The sequence below is a fragment of the Pygoscelis adeliae genome, unplaced genomic scaffold (genome assembly GCF_000699105.1).
Source record: "Pygoscelis adeliae isolate BGI_AS28 unplaced genomic scaffold, ASM69910v1 Scaffold53, whole genome shotgun sequence".
Classification (NCBI taxonomy): Eukaryota; Metazoa; Chordata; class Aves; order Sphenisciformes; family Spheniscidae; genus Pygoscelis; species Pygoscelis adeliae.
This window is the reverse complement of record NW_008824468.1, coordinates 1,486,166-1,504,304: the sequence shown is the minus strand read 5'-3', so window position 1 is coordinate 1,504,304 and position 18,139 is coordinate 1,486,166. Positions and strand designations below refer to the sequence as shown.

Genomic DNA, 18,139 nt, shown 5'->3' with positions numbered 1-18,139 from the left:
GCAATGAAACATTTCATATCTCTGAAATGTTCACTGAGAATCACTAATGCATTTAAAAGAAGCTTCTCTGTCTGGTCTTCTGCTATACCCTCCTGGAAAAAAAAAACCCTTAACTCTGAAGTGTGTGTGGGAAATCTGATGAACTGTGCGTCTGCACATTTTGCTTAAAGTAGAAAGCCATCATTTTCATCATTCACTGCCATTTCAAATCTAGTTTGTCTTTACAGGTGAAATACTGATTTGAACCAAGATACTTCTATATGGAATTAAAAAAAAATCAAAAAACAGCAAACGCAAAACAATCTATGCAGATGCTCAAACCATTTTTTTAAAAGTAATGCAAACTGTCAGCTGATATCAAGGATTATGCATATGCACTGCAGGGTGACCTGGCTCAGTCCAAAACACTATAATAGTTCACTTTTTGTGTATGTATTTGAAATGTCTCTCAGTACAACTTTAGAAGGGTGAGATCCACTAATATCAAAGAAGTGGCATTCTTAGCTGAGCTGAAGGTGGGAAGAGGTTTTGTCTCATTTTTTTGTCTGCATTCTGCTTTTCTATTGTATCCACTTCTAGTTATGAGCCACTTCTGCAGAGGCTGGTATGTTATGTAAATCCCCTCTATCAGGGTAGAGATTCATGTGCATGTTGTAGAAGTTGTACATAAAGAACAACCATTTATATTTCATAACTTGCTAAGGCACAGATATATATTTAACATATGGCTGATGGGTTTCTTATATCTGAGTGTTAAATCTTGCAAGTTTTCTTAGGTCCCTCTTGTAAATATTCATTTATTATGGTGAATCCACAGGATGTTTAGAGGTAACTTTACAAAACATTTGAGAATTTAAAAAAAATAATCTTTTTCTTATTATTTCATTCTAGATTGCCAGCCGTTTTGAGAGGAGGTGTCATTGATAGATACTGGCCCACAGCTGATGGGCGCCTGGTAGAGTATGACATAGATGAAGTTGTTTATGATGAAGATTCACCTTTTCAGAATATTAAAATTCTGCATTCAAAACAGTTTGGGAATATTCTTATCCTCAGTGGGGATGTTAGTAAGTATCATGTCGTTTGAGCATCTTTTGCATGAAATTGTAGGAAGTATTGTTTTCTATCTTGCTATGGTACATTTTTAATAGATTACTAAGGGTCATGGTTCTGATGCTGGAAGCTACATATATGCATGTACACATATATCTGTTCCTGTATATAAAGTATTTTAATCAGAAAGGCTGACCAATGTAAAACCTAGAGTACAAAAAAAGACTTATTCTTTTCCAAAGTTGTCGTCTTTGCTGTGGAAGGTGGCACAGGAGAACAGAAGTCAGCATTCTCTAGCAGAGCTTACTCTACTCCTTTCTTTCGTATGAGCTTTTACCTGTTTGTTGCAAGTCCAACCTCTTGAGGGCTTCTCTTTGACAGTAAAACAAGCTACTTTGTCAGTCTTCAAAACACAGTGGAATTCTAAAGAAATATGAAGAAGTAGGAGCTGGTGGGTGGGGGTGTGGGGATAATCCTGCTGCTCTGTTGGATTTACCTGCTTGGTGACATATAGGACAGCTGTATCTTAAACTATTTAGCTGCTTTGTGAACATCTTTTGACTCTGTCTTCAAAATGCTCAGCTGAACTCTAAGTTAATCAGAAGAGTGACCCAACCTTTATGGGAGGATCTTTATATGTGGTACTCTGTGCCTGCTGATCTCTGTATTTTTGAAAGTGAACTTGGGAGAAGATAGGCTACTGTTCTTTTAAGCTGGATAAGAATGCTGTTTGCTAGAAAATCTAGGCATCGAGGAGTATGCTTTGTAAAATCTCTCAGTACATATGTTGAAAAGTACTGACTGAGGTAAATGAGGGATGTTGCTGTCTAGACTGAAATTGTATTCTATCCCTAATGGCAGAGTAATTAAGAAATTTGACTATAACTTTTTGGAATCACCAGAAATACCTCTAACTGTTCAATTAGCTTTTTGCAACTGTCAGGGGGACTTCTGTGCAGATGGCAGCTGAAAAGTGTTGTTATTGAATTCATTAGCAAGGTATTTTCTAATTTAGAATTGTATTTGAAATCACTGAATTAGGTATTCCATACTTCTAGCCAGACACTTTCATCAGAGTTTCAGATGGAGATGAGGTTTTGTTTGAACGTTGTCACAATGTGCCTCAGAAAGGGAAGTATGCCATTACTTACTTACCTTCCATGGGATTTTAAAATACTACTTTGTCATTTCGTTATTGTGCACTTATAAGTGAAGTGCTGATTGCCAGGCGGGATGATGGGAGATGCCATGATGTGCTGCTGCACAAAGCTTTGCCCTTGTAGCTCAGATCTGTTATTACAGTTTAGGAATGTTATTGCCTGCTTTGAAGCTAATGGTGAACAAGTCAGCAGAAGGCATGCTTCAGGGCCCTTCAGCAGTTAGGTGTTAATGGTCATACTTGCGCTTCTGTGCAGGGATCCACTGCGGTGCATCTAGGTTGCTCTTTTTAGTTGGGGTCCAGGGTATGCTTTCAAAAATCTCCTGATTTGTCTCTTGCAGTGCTACTCTGAGGTAAAAACCCACTGAAGTATCAAGTGTGGACATCAAGTCCTAAGTACTGACAGTTTTGCTCTGTAACTTTGCTTCTCTTGGTATGCAGTACTTCCTAATGCTGAGGTAACCATTGCTGGGTTTGTATTGAGAAATAGAGAAATCCTGTGTGGGATTCTGAGGAGGATCTCATTAGCTTTTGGTAAATCACCAGCCTGCTGTTACCTGGACTGTCTCCGAGAGCTAGGTTGTTTCTGTAGATGCTCTTGCTTTGGTCTGCATTATATCACCTTTGGATTAATAACAAATTAATACCAATCAATGAGAAGAATAAAGGTGTAATGTTTCTGTCTAACTCTTTCTCTTCTTTCCATTCAGATCTGGCAGAGAGTGACCTGGCATATACTCAAGCTATAATGGGCAGCGGAAAAGAAGACTACACAGGGAAAGAAGTGCTAATCCTAGGAGGTGGTGATGGAGGTATTCTGTATGAGATAGTCAAACTGAAGCCAAAGATGGTTACTATGGTAGAGATATCCTTTGACAAATGACTGATCATTTGTTTCAACATTTTTCAGCCTGCGTTTTCTGCTCATGTTTTAGCATTGAGCACTATTAACTATCAGGTTCTGATTTGCGTGAGGAGATAGGGTCTAAAATGAAATTTCTTTTTGTTGGCTTAGAGAGATCTAGTGACAACATATTTGTGCATCATTATGTAGCACGTGCTTTCAAGTTTCCAATCTGTACTATAACTCTTGAGTAGCGATTTACATAGAACTGGAAAGGAACACTTCTGTCATCAGACTGATATCTTCTCTGATAACAGAAGGTGGGTCTGTCAAGTCTGTGGTTTGGGCTGAGTTCTGGCTTCTCGGGTTATTTTGTTTTTCTGAAGAAAGCTGTAAAAACAATCCCTAGAAGCAAAAAGTTTAATCAATAGGGATGTCATGACTTGAATTGTGTTGGTGGCAGAATGACCAACTCTTGCCACGTCTTAAAAATACTGATACAATTAAAGTTTTCAACATTCTGTAGTTCAAATAGTTTGTAATGTAAACCACTGATAGCCATATGAAATGTTGATCACCCTAGGTTTTGGGATCCCCTTGCTAAAAACTAAAAATAATGGTTTTAAAAATGTAGCTTAAAGTCTTAACCTAGTTTAGCTTTGTGGGGTTTTAAAATACACTATCCCATTGTTCACATTTCAAGCTTTCACAGTAATGGTAACCTAAGGTACCAGAAATACTGGTTAAAACCAAAAATAAGGACTTCCTAAACCTCTAACTGAATCTGGAGATGAGTATGTAAGATTGGCTGTTGCAATACGTATACCATGTTACATGTTACTATTCCTCTGTGAATGTCACCTTTTTGAGAATTTATTTCTGAAGAAATAGAAACTGTTACCTGTATTATTTCTGGAATGTAGAATGCCTTAACTAGCTTCAAACATTGACCAAATGGTGATCGACGGGTGTAAAAAATACATGCGTAAAACATGCGGAGATGTCTTAGACAATCTAGAAGGAGAGTGCTATCAGGTAACGTTTTGTTTTTCTTTCATTAGATGTAGTATTTCAAATACAGTTATATATAGCCTGGAAGACTGCTATGACAAAGTTTTGAGGAAAAGTCTTCTGAATTTGCTTAATTTTGGGAAGGATTTTTCCTTTTTTATGACATTTCTAAAATTTAATAGCTGGCAGTGGGATTTGTGTTGGAAGTGTACATTAGTGTCAATATTTTAACTCTGCATCTTCAAACTCTTTTAAAAATAATTCCATATAGCTTTTAAGGAATGTGAAATAGGAGAATGTTTATTGCCATAGCTTACAAATGAAGAGGAAATAGCAGCAAGGATGAAGTGTTAAACATCATTCCTTAAATTGATGAAAGGATAGAAGAAACATGTATTTAAGTTAGTTGTCCTGTACTGTTGAGAATAACTGAATTTGTAATACACATTTTAAAATTATTTTTAATTTGCAGGCAAAATCTCTTACCATTATAGTGCTAGTATATTAAAAATAATAAAAAAAAAATTCATGCATCCCTGTAGTTAAAGTCTTTGTGTGCTGCATCTGACAGAGCTTCCAAACTAGCCCAGGTGTAATCGGACATCTTCACTGGAAATCTTTTCTTTGTTTTCATTACTGCTCCTTAAGGTGCTCTCACATACTAGTTTACAGGTATGAGCTAAAAAAAGCATGCAAAAAGAAACAGAGAAGTCACATGCTACTTTGCATGAGTCAGTGGCCCTTCATACAAATACCTTATTTTACTCATATGTTGGGGGACTGCTAAACTGTTATTACCATTTGGTAGGTAGAATAGTGGTCACCCAGCAATGGGTGACAGGGCTAGGATATTCAGTCCTGTAGTGCCTATGTTGTCATTGTCATAATTCCTACAACTGTTCCTCCTTTTTATGTGATGTAAAAAGTTGAAAATGGAGCCCAAAGTTAAATGCATATTTAATTTTGTACTTTTCCCCTCCTCTTAATTCCTGTGAATCTGCATTTTTCCTTTTATCTGGTCAGTTTTAGGGTTTTTTTGAGGACTAGCTACAGTATTTCATTCTTATAGGTTCTAATTGAAGACTGCATTCCTGTACTGAAGAGGTATGCCAAAGAAGGAAGGATGTTTGATTATGTAATTAATGATCTGACAGCTGTGCCAATCTCCACATCTCCAGAAGAAGGTTAATCTTCTAATTTATTTTCCTAAAATTCTGAGGATTTTCCATGTTTCTGCCCCTCTGCTGCATGATAGTTGGCAGTTTGCAACAAAAATACTTTGATTCTTGCACTTTTAATAGCAAATTTGAGAGGCAAAGAATGATGGTAACACATCTGTTCTTCTTGAATTTTTCTTGAATGTTAGAAAAAAAATTAGAAAGTGCCTAGGACTTTTTTAAATTGTGCTCTTATTCCAGAATAATATGAACTCATGTAATTCTTGAAAGTATTTGGGGAGTTCACACTCCAGTAAATTTTTCCCCACTCTGTAATATCTTGGAAACATCTGGAAAATTACTGTGAAGAAAGAGATACACAATGGCAATGATGGTGGAAGTGTGGGCTGTGTGGGTTTTTTACTGGTTTTTTTCTTGTTGGTTTGTTGTTTGGTTTGTTTTTTTTAAAGGTATAGGTTAGCCACTTTTTAAACAGTAGATATGTTGCAAGTCTTGAATACGTAATAGTGAACAAGCCAGTAATGTGCTGTCTGTTTTTAAATTATACTCTATATGCAGATTCCACATGGGAATTTCTGCGTTTGATTCTTGACCTCTCAATGAAAGTCCTGAAACAAGATGGAAAATACTTCACACAGGTATGATATTTTGATGTAAAAAAGTATTGCTGTATATGTATTGCCATCTGCATTTTTCAGGTAAAAAAAGGGAAGGGGACAAAATGAAACCAACTAACTAAAAATCTACTAGGAAGCTGGTTTTCTCCTTTTAACGACTCAGTAGGGATATTTGCATGAAATTTGGGCTTTGCTAACTGACTTGTGTTTTCTTCATTGTTTCAGCTGAATTTGTAGTGCTTGTGTCTTTGAATTTAAAAGCATAATTTCAAGAATCAGCTAGGCATACTAAATATTTTAGCTGTAAGCAATTCTTGGAAAAGCAGAACAGATGTACTTTATAAACAGATACATGGTTTTTAAGCTGATGTCTCCAGTTGTAGAGTGTAAGACATGAAAATTTGTCATCTGTAAAGGTGTAAGAATTTGACATAGGTGCAATGGGATGAGCAAATTAGTCACTTGGGGGTAAATACTCTCTTTTTGCTTGCTATCCACTCCTAATGCAAGTCACTGGTTTGGCTTCTGCAAAATGGATTTTGAAAATTTGGATATGTTTGTTACTTCACAAAATGCCAAGCATTGTATTTTATAAAGTCATAAATAAGATTCTGCCCTTGTGTGTGAAGTTTTTATTTTTAAATAGAGCTGCATTAAATAACTTCAGATTTGTATACTTGCTACAGTATAGCCACCTCATGGATAATGTAATTGTGGTATGGCTTTCGTCTGAAGATCCTTTCTGTATGTAATCCTGAATTTGGAATGCCACAAAGCTGTGTGCAATTGCACAAAAACGTGACAAGACCCAGCAGACGGTTGAATGAAGTATAAGTCTCCGAAGTTGTATTTCTTTTGTCATGCCCATAACTTAACTAGTCTTCTGATGTGTGGAGCATCTAAGTACAACATTTTGAAATAATCTTGTTAAGCTCTGAAATAACCTAGCCAAAATTATGCATTTGAACTCTGTTCCTATCAGTGTAGAGTTTTTGAGGTGTGTAAAGGAACTGGTTTACTGTGAAATTGGACAGGTTTGTAAAGAAATGCAAAACTCATGGAATGAGGTTTTTGGCAACTTTAATGTGCTGCTTTATTTTAAAATGCTGTGGTTGTATGGGCAAGATAATTTATCTTGTGGTTGAAGTGTAAGATATGACTAATATGCTTGTATCGCACTGTAAATCTTAATGGCTTTTCTATTCTGTTAATAGTGGAAATATTTATGACAGACTGATATTGAAAGGACACTACATCTTTTGGACGGAGCAAGCATTTGTGTTGCAGTTGTCATAGTTGTAACATACATAGTGAGACTAGCTGACTTCATTAGAATGTATGTAAATGTATGTCTGTGGACAGGTATCTGTCAGACTTTGCAGAAGGACTCTGGGAAGAAGCTTGTGCTGAAAGCTGGAGTGATGGCTGTGCTGCAGCCAGGGTACAGGGAGGTTGTTCTGTGTCAGCTGAAACCAATGGAGGTTGAGACTGCAGTCTCAACAGTCTGCAGTCCTGCTGCCTGTCCTCTTCTGATGGGAGGAGATAACTCCGCTAGCTGTCCAGCATCTCTGCTTCCACAGGAAGAAAGGACAGCAGTACTGAACTGGCCCTGGCGGGTTTAAGCCATTGTGAAACTGTGCAATATCAGTTTCAGAGTCCCAAAGCAACAAGGTGGGACATGGCAGGATGGGAAAGAAATGATGTTAAAATTGAAGTGGCTTGAATTTGGATTTTTGGCTAACTGGTAGCCAGTGAAAGGGCTGGAGTATAGAAGCAGTGTAGTCTGGCAACTTAGTCTTCCTGAGGGTGTTGACAAAAGGAAAATTAATATTGGGGCAAACAGCTATCAGAGCTTTTGATATATCTGCTGATACGCTACCCAGCCCATTTGATGGTCCTTGTGGCCTCTTCCCAGTTGGGCCTGATTTAAAAACAAACAAACAGAAAAACCCTCAAAGCTCAGTAGTCTGATCATAGGAAGAACAGACTTTTAGGGGTGCTTTAAATAAAATCAGCTGTCTATAACTTTCTTTAAATTAGGTTTTGAATTAAACTAATTGAAGCTGGATATCCAAGGGATTGGGTTAGACTATGGACAGAAATTCAAACATGACCACTACTGACTTTGGTAGTTGAACTTAGTTGCACACTGGGAACTCGTAACTGGTTTTGAATGCTCTGATGTGTTAACTGTTAAATGCCAGGGTTTTTTAGCTCTGTGTATTAACATTGGAAAATTAAGTTACTTTGTTCCAACTGTCTACTTCCAGGATGCTTATCTTGGGTAACAGGCTGTACTTTACTTCCTGAAGGAATCGCATGCCTTTTAAGGCAGTTGTGTTTTTAAAATCCACATTTTAAAATTGTGTGCCCCTCCACCCCCAGGCTTTCTTGAACTGCATTTTTGTTCTCTAAAATGTAAAATATGTTAAATATCATCAAGAAAAGTGACTGGGGAATGTCCACCTATTTGTTAGAGCCCGACCTTTGCTATGATGAGGAAATGTCTCATAGGAAAGGTGCTGCAAAAGGGTCATTGCTCTGTTGGCTACTGGCCAGTAGCTATAGTTGCTTCTGCCTTGACATTATGTTGTACTAATGTTTGAAACTTCTGTCCTCTGTAGTTTGTAGCCTGTCCTCTGATAATTCTGCTTGCAGGGGTTACCTTGTGCATCTCGTTAGAATGTCATTTATTTCAATGCTCAAGAAATGCTTTACCCAACAGTAGATTTCTGTTCATAGAATGCTAGCCTTTCACATACTGTATTGCTGCCTGACCCTCTAAATGCCACTGCTGGGAAAAAACAAATGGAAATGCTCATCACCTCTTCATTGAGCTCTGCACAAGTTTTGGAAAATGTTCTCTTCAGCACAGGAGTTGTCAGCAGGCAGGGTCTAGAGCTGTCTAGCTCTAGATATATCTATATAAAATATAGATATACTTTATCTGAGATCATCAAAAGAATTATTTTTTTTGGCATGCTACTCTAACACACCTGAGTGTCCCCTTGGGATGCCATGGTGATCCTCAAAGCAGTCTCCAAATGCTAATGCATAATATCCTTTCACCACTAGGTGGAGACTGATAACTAATATTGCCTAGCAGTTTATTAACATTATAGAGATTCTGCCTGTGAAAGGTTTTTTCAGACTATTTATTTGTATTCCTAGGGGATGCAAGAACGTAAGTGGCCAATTTTAGGATGAAGGAGGGACTTTTTGCTTGTTTCAGCTCTGAAAAGATAGAAAGGACAGTTCATGGATCTCATTCTCTGCTGCTGTAAGTCTGTGCTCAAGTATATCAGGGAGAAAAACGCCTCCATACTTGCTCTATGCATCCACAAATAGTAATCACAATGAGAACAAAAACTTACTTGTATGAGTAGCAGCCTTGCTTTTCATGTCCTTGCTTTTTTAGCTGCATCATCCATATTGAAAGCCTTGCAGCCTACATAGGACCTGGACAGATAGAGGTGAGCTTTAGGGCCCTTAGCATGTAGCACTTGCAGCCCTGTCTGTAAGTTTAAGACTTGAGGCTTGTTTGTGAAAACTTATTGTTGAACATAATCCCACTACTCTGATGCTTAAGGGTCATACGGCTTGCTATATTTCTGTTGTTCTTTCTCCTTCTGAAGCTGGTGCTTTGAAGTGTTTAGTGATGTAATGTGGGTCTGGGTCTGTGAGGTGCTCAGTGTTGCCTTCTCCAAGGGGAGCCAGTTACAGGTGCAGGTTCCCAGCCATCACAGGGGAGAGAACTGGGAGTCAGTGAGGGTGTAAGAACTTGGCGTATCCTGAGGTCTGGTTTCCTCTCTAATGGACCTTTCCAGTGACTTGTTTCTGAACACGTTAAGTGTGTTTTATGCTATTGGACCTTCTAAAAGCCAGTATGATTTTTTAGCTTGCCCAAGTGATTTTTTTTTTACTTTCGGCTGGAGTATGTGTACTTGTAGATGCTAGTGTGATATGTTTGTGGTTTTTTCTTAACCATCACAATCCTGTGCCTTCCAAGTAGCACGTGAGGATTGTCCCAACAGCTGTGAAACTATGCTCTGTAAGATGCAGAGACTGCTTGTAAGGTTGTCTCTGTGTCAGTGGATTACGTGTAGCTAGGAAAATGCCTCTTTCTGTGCTAAGAATTTGCTCTGCTGATCTAATCCTTTGAGGTTGAACAGGCTATCATTTTCAGCTTGTTTATGAAGTGGAACCTTCAAAAATACCTCTGAACAGGAATCTGCTCCTTCCTAGTCTGGGTCATCCAGCCCAGGCAGGATAGAACTGTCTCGGATCACTCACAGGTTTGAGTTCCAGCAAGCAGCACTAACTACTGTTGCAAGGGATCAGATGTCTCCCACGCGGACATGTGGCCCTTCACCAAGCTGTCGCTTCCTGGCCGCTCTCTAATACAGCGTTGCCCTGCCCTCTAAATGTCCAGACCACTGTGATGTTGCTCCATAGTTACACTCCTTTTTTTGGCTGCTGTGTGGGTTTTCTAATTAGCAGTTCCAAAGAGGGAGCAGGGTACTCCTTGACTGCAATGTGAAAAGAGGCTGGAAGAACAGATGTATGTCCCTGTGTGAGCCTCTGTGATTTTTTTGGCAGTTTGGGAGTCTTTAAGGGACAGACATTTCATTTCCTTGTGTTACTGAGAGTTCAGTTTTAAATTAATTGATTGTTTGGCCAGTGGAGATACCTTTATTCAGCTTTGCCTCCATTATCTCCTTAAAAGCCACCCCTGTCACCCAAAACTCAAACCTAGCTTTGATGCTAGGTGTCTCATGCTCTATGTATCTTGTTGCTTCTTAGTCACTCTGAAGTGAGGAAGGAAAAAAACCAACCTTGGCCATGTTCAACTCTGGCACTTGTCATTACAAAATAAAAATAGAAAACCATGTTAAATTAAAAATAAAAATTAAACTTCTCTAGTATACTGTCACAAACAAGGATGTCCAGTAGCAATGACATGTAGGGTAAGACATCAGAAAGACATGTAAGAAATGGGCAAGTATGGAAAGGGACCCTTACATCTGCTTTCAAGTTACTAGCTTACTTTCTAAGGTTGGAGGGAAGCATAGTGGCCTAAATTCAGTCTATAACCAGTTGATGGACACATCCCCTTTATAGGTCGGTAAAGTTAACTGGAACTTATAGGGTTCATTTAAACAAATTCTTTTTTTACTACTTTAAGGAATGTTTTTTGTCTGCCCGGAACGGAATTATTTAAACTTGTGCATTGTACTGTAGCAACCTGAAAACTAAACCCATGGTACTACAGAATGTATGCCTTATGAAAGCCCAGGAGAATTGGTGTTGGGAGATGGGCATGAGCTGTCGAAGTGTGTGCGAGCACTGAGCAGACTCAGAATGCAAAGGCTATGAAACAGTTCAGGAGTCGTCAGTCTTAAACAAGGTCTTATAAGTACAGATTGGTTAATCTCAAAGTTTAAAACTACCTCAAATACGTTCATGTCAGATGCTTGTTAAAGAGAAAAAAACTTCTAGCATTCCCCCATTTCTTATCTGTCAAATTGTTTGACGTGGAACAAAGATTAAGTAAGGGGGGCTGGGCAGAGGAGTTTGGTAGGGTTTTTGTATATGTTGAAAACTGACTGAACAGTGTGGGAGAAAGTCTGATTTTACTTATTTCCCTTTGAAAAAGTATAATTGAGTCATCAGCTTTAACCTTATTAAACACTGTTCAATATTAGTTATTGTTTGAGTTTGGCTGTTCAGAACAAAAAATGTATTGCTCTACCGCATAACTATTTTCATTAGGCAGGGGGAGTTAAAATGAACACAGGTTATTAGACTGATCACTGTATTGCATTCTGGGCTTGGTTCCCTGTCTCACACATCTAAGTGTGATTGACATCGTTATCAACACTGTAGTCTTAATTGATAAAGCTGGGCATTTCTTATAGAAAGGTGTTAATAATAGTGATTTTTCAATAACTTTTCTCTTCATTGAAATAAGTTCATCTAAGTTTTGTAGATTTGATTTTTGGAATTCTTAGCTGTTTGTTGAGTAAAGCCAAATAATTACAAAAAAATTGTAACTGTGCAGAACTATAAAATCCTGTGGTGTGTCTCCAGAAGAAGAGGTTAGTAGAACAGCCAGGTGGGGATGTCTGAACCTTTAGGTAAGATCTTGATTTGGAGACTGGGGAGTTGTGGGTTTGAAAGGTAAAAATTGCTTATTGGCATGTTTTGTTGTTCCTGTAACTTTTCGACGCTGTCTGCAGTGATTTTTCTGTTGCTCGAGAAGGGAGAAAGGATGAAATACTGAAGAGGCAGGCTGGGAAACTGGATACTTCTATCTCATTGTGTATCCTATTAAACTTCCTCTGTAATAGTGGTATGCTCCATAAATTACCTAGCTGTGTTTTCTATTTATGACTCAAATTACACACACAGGTTGTTTTTTAGTTTTCTCTTGCATTCAGTCTGATGTTGAAACAAAATTATATGTTTGGTAAAGGGCAGCTGAACCAAATAACTGCTACAGTCCCCCGGATAATAACAGGTTACTAAACAAGTACAACAGTGGTCTGTTCACTGTTGTGCTTTGTGCAGTTGTGCTCAGTTAGTGTTCATCTCTTACCTTTTTACAAACCTCTTCCCTTTTCTGATACCCAAACACAAATATGATATATTGAATATAAAGCATGCCATCTTCTTTTACCAAATCAACAAGTACACGTTTGTTCGTGGAATATGATCAAAATGATAATCAAACACGTTTTATGCAAGATCTTTTGAAAGAGAGCTTTCAAGAATATGATATTTTTAAGATGCTGCGTATAGGATTTTTTAAGTTGAGGTTTTCTTTTCCACTTGTGAAAACTTGAGCACAATGCAAAAAATTCATTGAGCGTGATGCAAAAAATTAAGAGGAAGAACAGTAGGATGAAGTCTGTGACTGTAAGAGAGCTATAGTTTTTAATTAGAACTAGCTCTTTTCTTTGAACCATCTGCATTCTTTCAGTCAGATGCAAGTTACATTATCTAAGGGCAGGAAGGAGCAAGATAACCTCATTCAGTAATTGGGGGGAAAAAAAAAATGTGTGTGCGTGCGCAAACATTTCCAGAAGTCATTCAGAGCAGAGTGGTCTCTTTGGAATTCCATAGGTGGAGTCTGTTGCTTTAGGCTTTCTTGTTCTTGTCTCTTGCAAAAGTTCAGGGCTTCTAAAGATCAAAAGCAGTACTCTGCTTGGAAGTGCTTATGCTGGAAGGCTTTTGGCCTGTCCAGTCATGAACAGAAAGAGTCATCTAGAAACCAGAGAAGCTGGCTGTATTAGTAAGTAACTGTTTCTTCCCTTTTTTGATTTAACTAGACCTTTTTCTGTCTAATGCATATCCTCGTATCACTGAGACTAACGTTCTGGTGATCTGAGATAAATAGCAAACTTTTGTGTCTCAGGTCTCTTGCCATAATTTTGTGGGACTTTGGCTCATATGCTATGTTACCAGGAACTGTGTATTCATTAACATGAAAGTTCTTTTTTTGTTGTCTTTTTTGTCTTCTGTGGTGTAAACGTTGTTCTTCCACTGGAAGTGGTAAAATGTGTGGGAAAGCTGAGGATTTTGATGTTGAAAGTAATTTTAGAGAAGTGGTAGCTAATGCTTCTGTTTCTACTGATTAGAAATCAGAGAAAGAAAGTAGGCTTTGTGCTAGGTCAAGGTAAAAGGCATTTATAGTATAAGCTAGTAAACCCAACCATTAGGGAAGGATGGGGACACATGTCTCTTGAAGATGTCTCATCCTGCCCCATGTATGACCAGATCTGCACATGCTGTGTGGTCAGGGTAGATTCATCATCATCATATAATTTGCTGTTCATGTGTAGTGGTGCCCAACCATGCTGCACACGTTTGGGGCCTATAGGTTGAGCTGAAGGTTCCTCATGAAAGTGGTGGAGGTAGAAGACCACAAATGAACTCATCTGGCTGTCAGTGTGCCAAGGACCACTAACATCTCCTCCTTGACCAGAATTGCAGAATGTCTTGTCTCTGTGCTGTGCCACAGCAACAGTACATTCATATTTGGTGGGTCTTTATTCAGTGTCTTGTACCTGGAAAACAAAAGCTGAGTAACTTGTAGACAGTGCAGTAGTGACTATCTTCAACTTTACTCCATTTTAAATCAGTGTCCAAATAACTTGTATTTGCCACACTCTTAAGATCATTGTATTTAAGGTCGTAAAGTATCAGCTAGCCTACTAAGTTTTATGTAGGCAAGAAAGGCAAAAAACTTGACAAGAAATTTTTTTTTAGACTTGCACAACTGACTTTTATTGCTTGGGGTAGTTTGTGTTTAGTCTGGTGTTCTGTGGGCTCACTATCCCTAAATCTTCAAACCCATTATGGATATGGATAGTCACGTTTCTAATTAGAGCTTTCTCTATATGGGCATCCCAGGTATATGTGGCAGTAAATTCTGCTTCTTAATACTTAACTTTGGACAAGGTTGTGCTTGTAATTAGGAGTTGTTTTGGTTTTTCTCAATTCCTCACCATTTGTAATCCTCAAGATGTGTTTGTATTCCAAGAATGATTTGTTTGGGTAATATTGGTTTGTCTGGGAATTCAATGTCTGATATTTCATAGTTGCACTGTTAGAGGGAAATCATCTAAGCACTGATTTTTATTTTGTTCAGAAAAGGATACTACTAATATTCTTAGATAAGACACGGGTCTAAGAAAAAAGTACCATAGGAATTACTTCCTTTTCAGAAGTATGATAAACAGAAACTCAAGACTATGTAGCCTACAGCCACAGAACTTCTGTATAATCTGATTTATTTTGTCGTATTGCTCTGTGGAAGAATCTGTTTAAAATGAATAGGTTATAGGGTTTTTTTTATAGTGCATTTAAACGTTCTAAGACCTAGGCAATGTTAAATAATTGAGAAAATCTGGATGTTGTAATACTGTTTACTAATATATTTAAGCAATCATAAAGAAAATGGTTATTGAGTAGATGTTATAGGTAAACAACACATGGTGGTCTGTTTTAACTGGAAGCCCTAATGTAATGGTTGCTTCTGCTAATGAGAAGATAATCCCCCCCATACTTACCCTTTCTTGAAAAGATACAAATTGTTGTTTGCTGTAGGCGGAATGAAGACAAGCTGTTCTGTATTTGCCTTGTAAATATTAATAACAGCATGTATCTGCTTCTGAAGTATGTGGGAGCCTTGCATTAATGTCAATGTATATATTCATCTGCAGTTTTGCTTATTTGTTTGACTGTAACTGGGACTTTTCTTTTTTTCTTCAGGGAAACTGTATCAATCTGACCGATGCCTTGACTCTGTATGAAGAACAGCTCAGCAGGCTTTATTGTCCTGTGGAGTTTTCAAAAGAAACTGTGTGCGTTCCCTCCTACATGGAATTGTATCCTTAAAGACTGAAAAAGAGTGGAGAGTGTGTATTAATAACTCAAGCAAGCCTAGATTGCTTGGAGGTAATGAACTGAAGTGCAAGAAGGCAGTTCTAAATTAAACACTATTAACGCTTTTTCATAGTAAATGAACTACTGTGGTTTTATTTTGAGGGTAATTGCAGGAATTATTTTTAAAGGTGCCATAAATTCACAGCTGGTGAAATGATCAGCACCTTTCAAGATCAGGCTGTGTTTTTGTTAGTGTTTTTGAGTGTTTCCAAGTGTATTGTTTATGTGATGTAGGATAAACTGTATGATGAGGGTACTGCCTGAGAGTTCTGGTAACGCTGTATCTTTATCCTTTTTTCTTTCACAAAAAAAACCAAACTAACTTCATACAGATTAGCATGATCCTGATCTTTAAATATTCTGATAGATCTGTTCTTGAACATACAGCTCAGACTGGATTTTTAACGGGGGGAAAAAAGTGATTCCTAACAATCATTACTAGCTAGTGTTACTGGAAAAAAATATTCCAAATGGAGGAGGATACATGTTTCTCAGCAACATCCCATTCCTAAAAATATTCCATCAGAATTTCTTCATTTTGTGGGTGGCAGGCAAGTTATACAAGGAGTTAGAAGTTTCGGCTTCAAGCCATTAGCTGTAGAGGGGCATTTTGATCTGCCATAGGGTGGTTCTGCTGGCTGCATTTCTCTGGCATGTTTACCACTTTTGTGTGATCTCCCAGGAAATGTTTCTGCAGGGTAATGCCTGCTGTGGCTGTCCCTCTCTTGACAGGAGAGATGTTTCCAGGATCTGCTTATGCATAATACGTTAAGCGTGTGAAACTGCTACAGCCTTTCTTCTGTGTGTTCATTTTGCCTCCCTTCTCTGTCTCTAATCTTGATACTGTTTTAATGCTGTAGCCTGCTGTCCTGGACTGTAACAAGCTCCTCCTGTTTCTCATTATTGTCAGCTCTCCGGTGAAACTCAGATTTGATCTTAACATTTTCAAGAAAAAAAAGAGTGAAAGAGGATATGAAGATATTAGCCCTTGTAGCTTACAGTTTTAGAGAAACTAGTTAAGTTACTTTTGCTTTTACAACTGCCAGGCCTTAATGCGACATGTATGCGATTTGAAGTGTATGCATCCTCAAAGTCTTCTAAATACTTATTGCATTGTTCATTTGGAAGTATGCATAAATGTTTCTAAAAGAATTGAGTAGCAAATACCACTTCATTCCTTGGAAAAATACATTTAAATGTTTCTAGTAAGCTAACAATATGAAATATTTTTAGCAATAAACTTATTAAAACTGGCCATTAAATAGGTATAATGGAGCTTGAAAGTGAATAGTTCTTAGAGAAATGGGGCAGGCTTCACTAGTTTGCTTTTTCTGAATGAATTAATGATATAATGGTATAGGTACAAGAATGTTAAAGAAGTAGTCATCCTGATGACTTCAGATTAGCCCAAAGTAACTGCTCTAACTTTTAATTTGGCCTTGGACTTCTGATAACCCTTTACCTGCATTTCAGGTACAAGTTATCACTCTTCTTGAAACTTAAAGATTTCCAAGTAGAAGTATGTATCTGAATGAAAGGTTATACCTAAATGCTGTTTCACAGATGACTGAGAGATGTGATAGTTTACAGTAGAATTGTGACAAGAAATCAAAAATCAGGGTTTTTTTTTTTTCTGAAGAATGTGACACACTTGTGACATTCATTTAAGTGCCTGAAATCTCTTGAGCCATTGAACCAATGTTTTCACTTACGCAAATGTTTGTTTTTGTAATCTGATCAAAAGTTACCTGCACGGGTGCCTGAATACAGCCAAAGTACTAAGCTGGCTTATCACTTTTTATTGTTACTTGTTTTGCCTACTTCAAGAATTGTTGTTGTGTGTAATTGTTACTTGAAATTCTGGTGTTTACCGGCGTTGCTGGGGGGGGTCATCTGAAATTCAAGTAGCTGTTGACATAAAAGCCAGTTCTCTAAGGAAAGCGTGTGTCTCTCTGAGGTCTCCACCAAGACTTTATGGTGAACATGGAGGCTCCCATCTGGAGCATGTGTGACCTTGCTGTGTAAAAGAAGAGCATATATCTTTATGTGGTTTTACTAAGTCATAAATCCCAGAAATCTATGCCTTACTCTGTAGCTGTTGCTGTAGCTCTAAAAAAGGTGATGTTCATGTCTCATCCTCACGTCTGCTTCTCCGGAAGCAGGTGGAATTACGTAGCTCTGACCTCTCTCATGTGCCCAGTATGACAAGAGGGCTCTTGAGTATCAGTTGTCTGTCCTGCCAGGAGTACTTCAGATCTGTGGTTTCAGCATAGCTTCTGTATGACTCTGCTGAAGCTGGGTCCATCTCCCATCAGAGGAGCAGCAAAAGAGCACTGATAGAGCTGCCAGTTGCTCTGTATTTGCTCCTAGCTCAGTCTGGGTGACATAAAGGTCTGCTTTCTGAAAAGTGTTTAGGTACCTAAGGCAAACACTGCAGAAGCTTTTGGAGAAAAGCCTAGGCAAAATTTAGATGCATTTAAATGAGCGTTCAACAGAACCCCTGTTGAGGCAGTTAAGATGCAGTAGACATTTAAATCTTTGCCCAGTAAGATACCTGGACACCTAGTGTTCAGCTACTGAACATCTCAGTATGAATTTTGTGTCTGATTGTGTCTGTGTTAGGGATTCACAAATTACGTAGCTGGATGTCTGTCTTATTCAAGCTTGCTACTTTACAACTGAGAAGATGAGCAAGAGCGATCCCAACTTGGTGAACTCCTGATCAAAGTTTTGACCACTATACCCAAAGCACTTCTGTAGTTTGTTCAGTGGTTGCAATGCAAAAAAAATGCACCACCTGGAGATTTGCAGGCGGTATTAATAAATT

General features: G+C 38.1%; 1 protein-coding gene across 1 annotated transcript in view; it reads left to right on the top strand.

The window, feature by feature from the left end:
- Positions 1 to 18,139, top strand: part of SMS (spermine synthase) — a 35,158-nt gene that overhangs the window by 13,939 nt on the left and 3,080 nt on the right. Inside the window, exons 4-9 of the mRNA XM_009321135.1 lie at positions 892 to 1,067; positions 2,923 to 3,077; positions 4,002 to 4,091; positions 5,137 to 5,251; positions 5,804 to 5,883; positions 15,139 to 15,254. Coding sequence (XP_009319410.1) covers positions 892 to 1,067; positions 2,923 to 3,077; positions 4,002 to 4,091; positions 5,137 to 5,251; positions 5,804 to 5,883; positions 15,139 to 15,254 — 732 coding nt within the window. The remainder of the gene's footprint in view (positions 1 to 891; positions 1,068 to 2,922; positions 3,078 to 4,001; positions 4,092 to 5,136; positions 5,252 to 5,803; positions 5,884 to 15,138; positions 15,255 to 18,139) is intronic.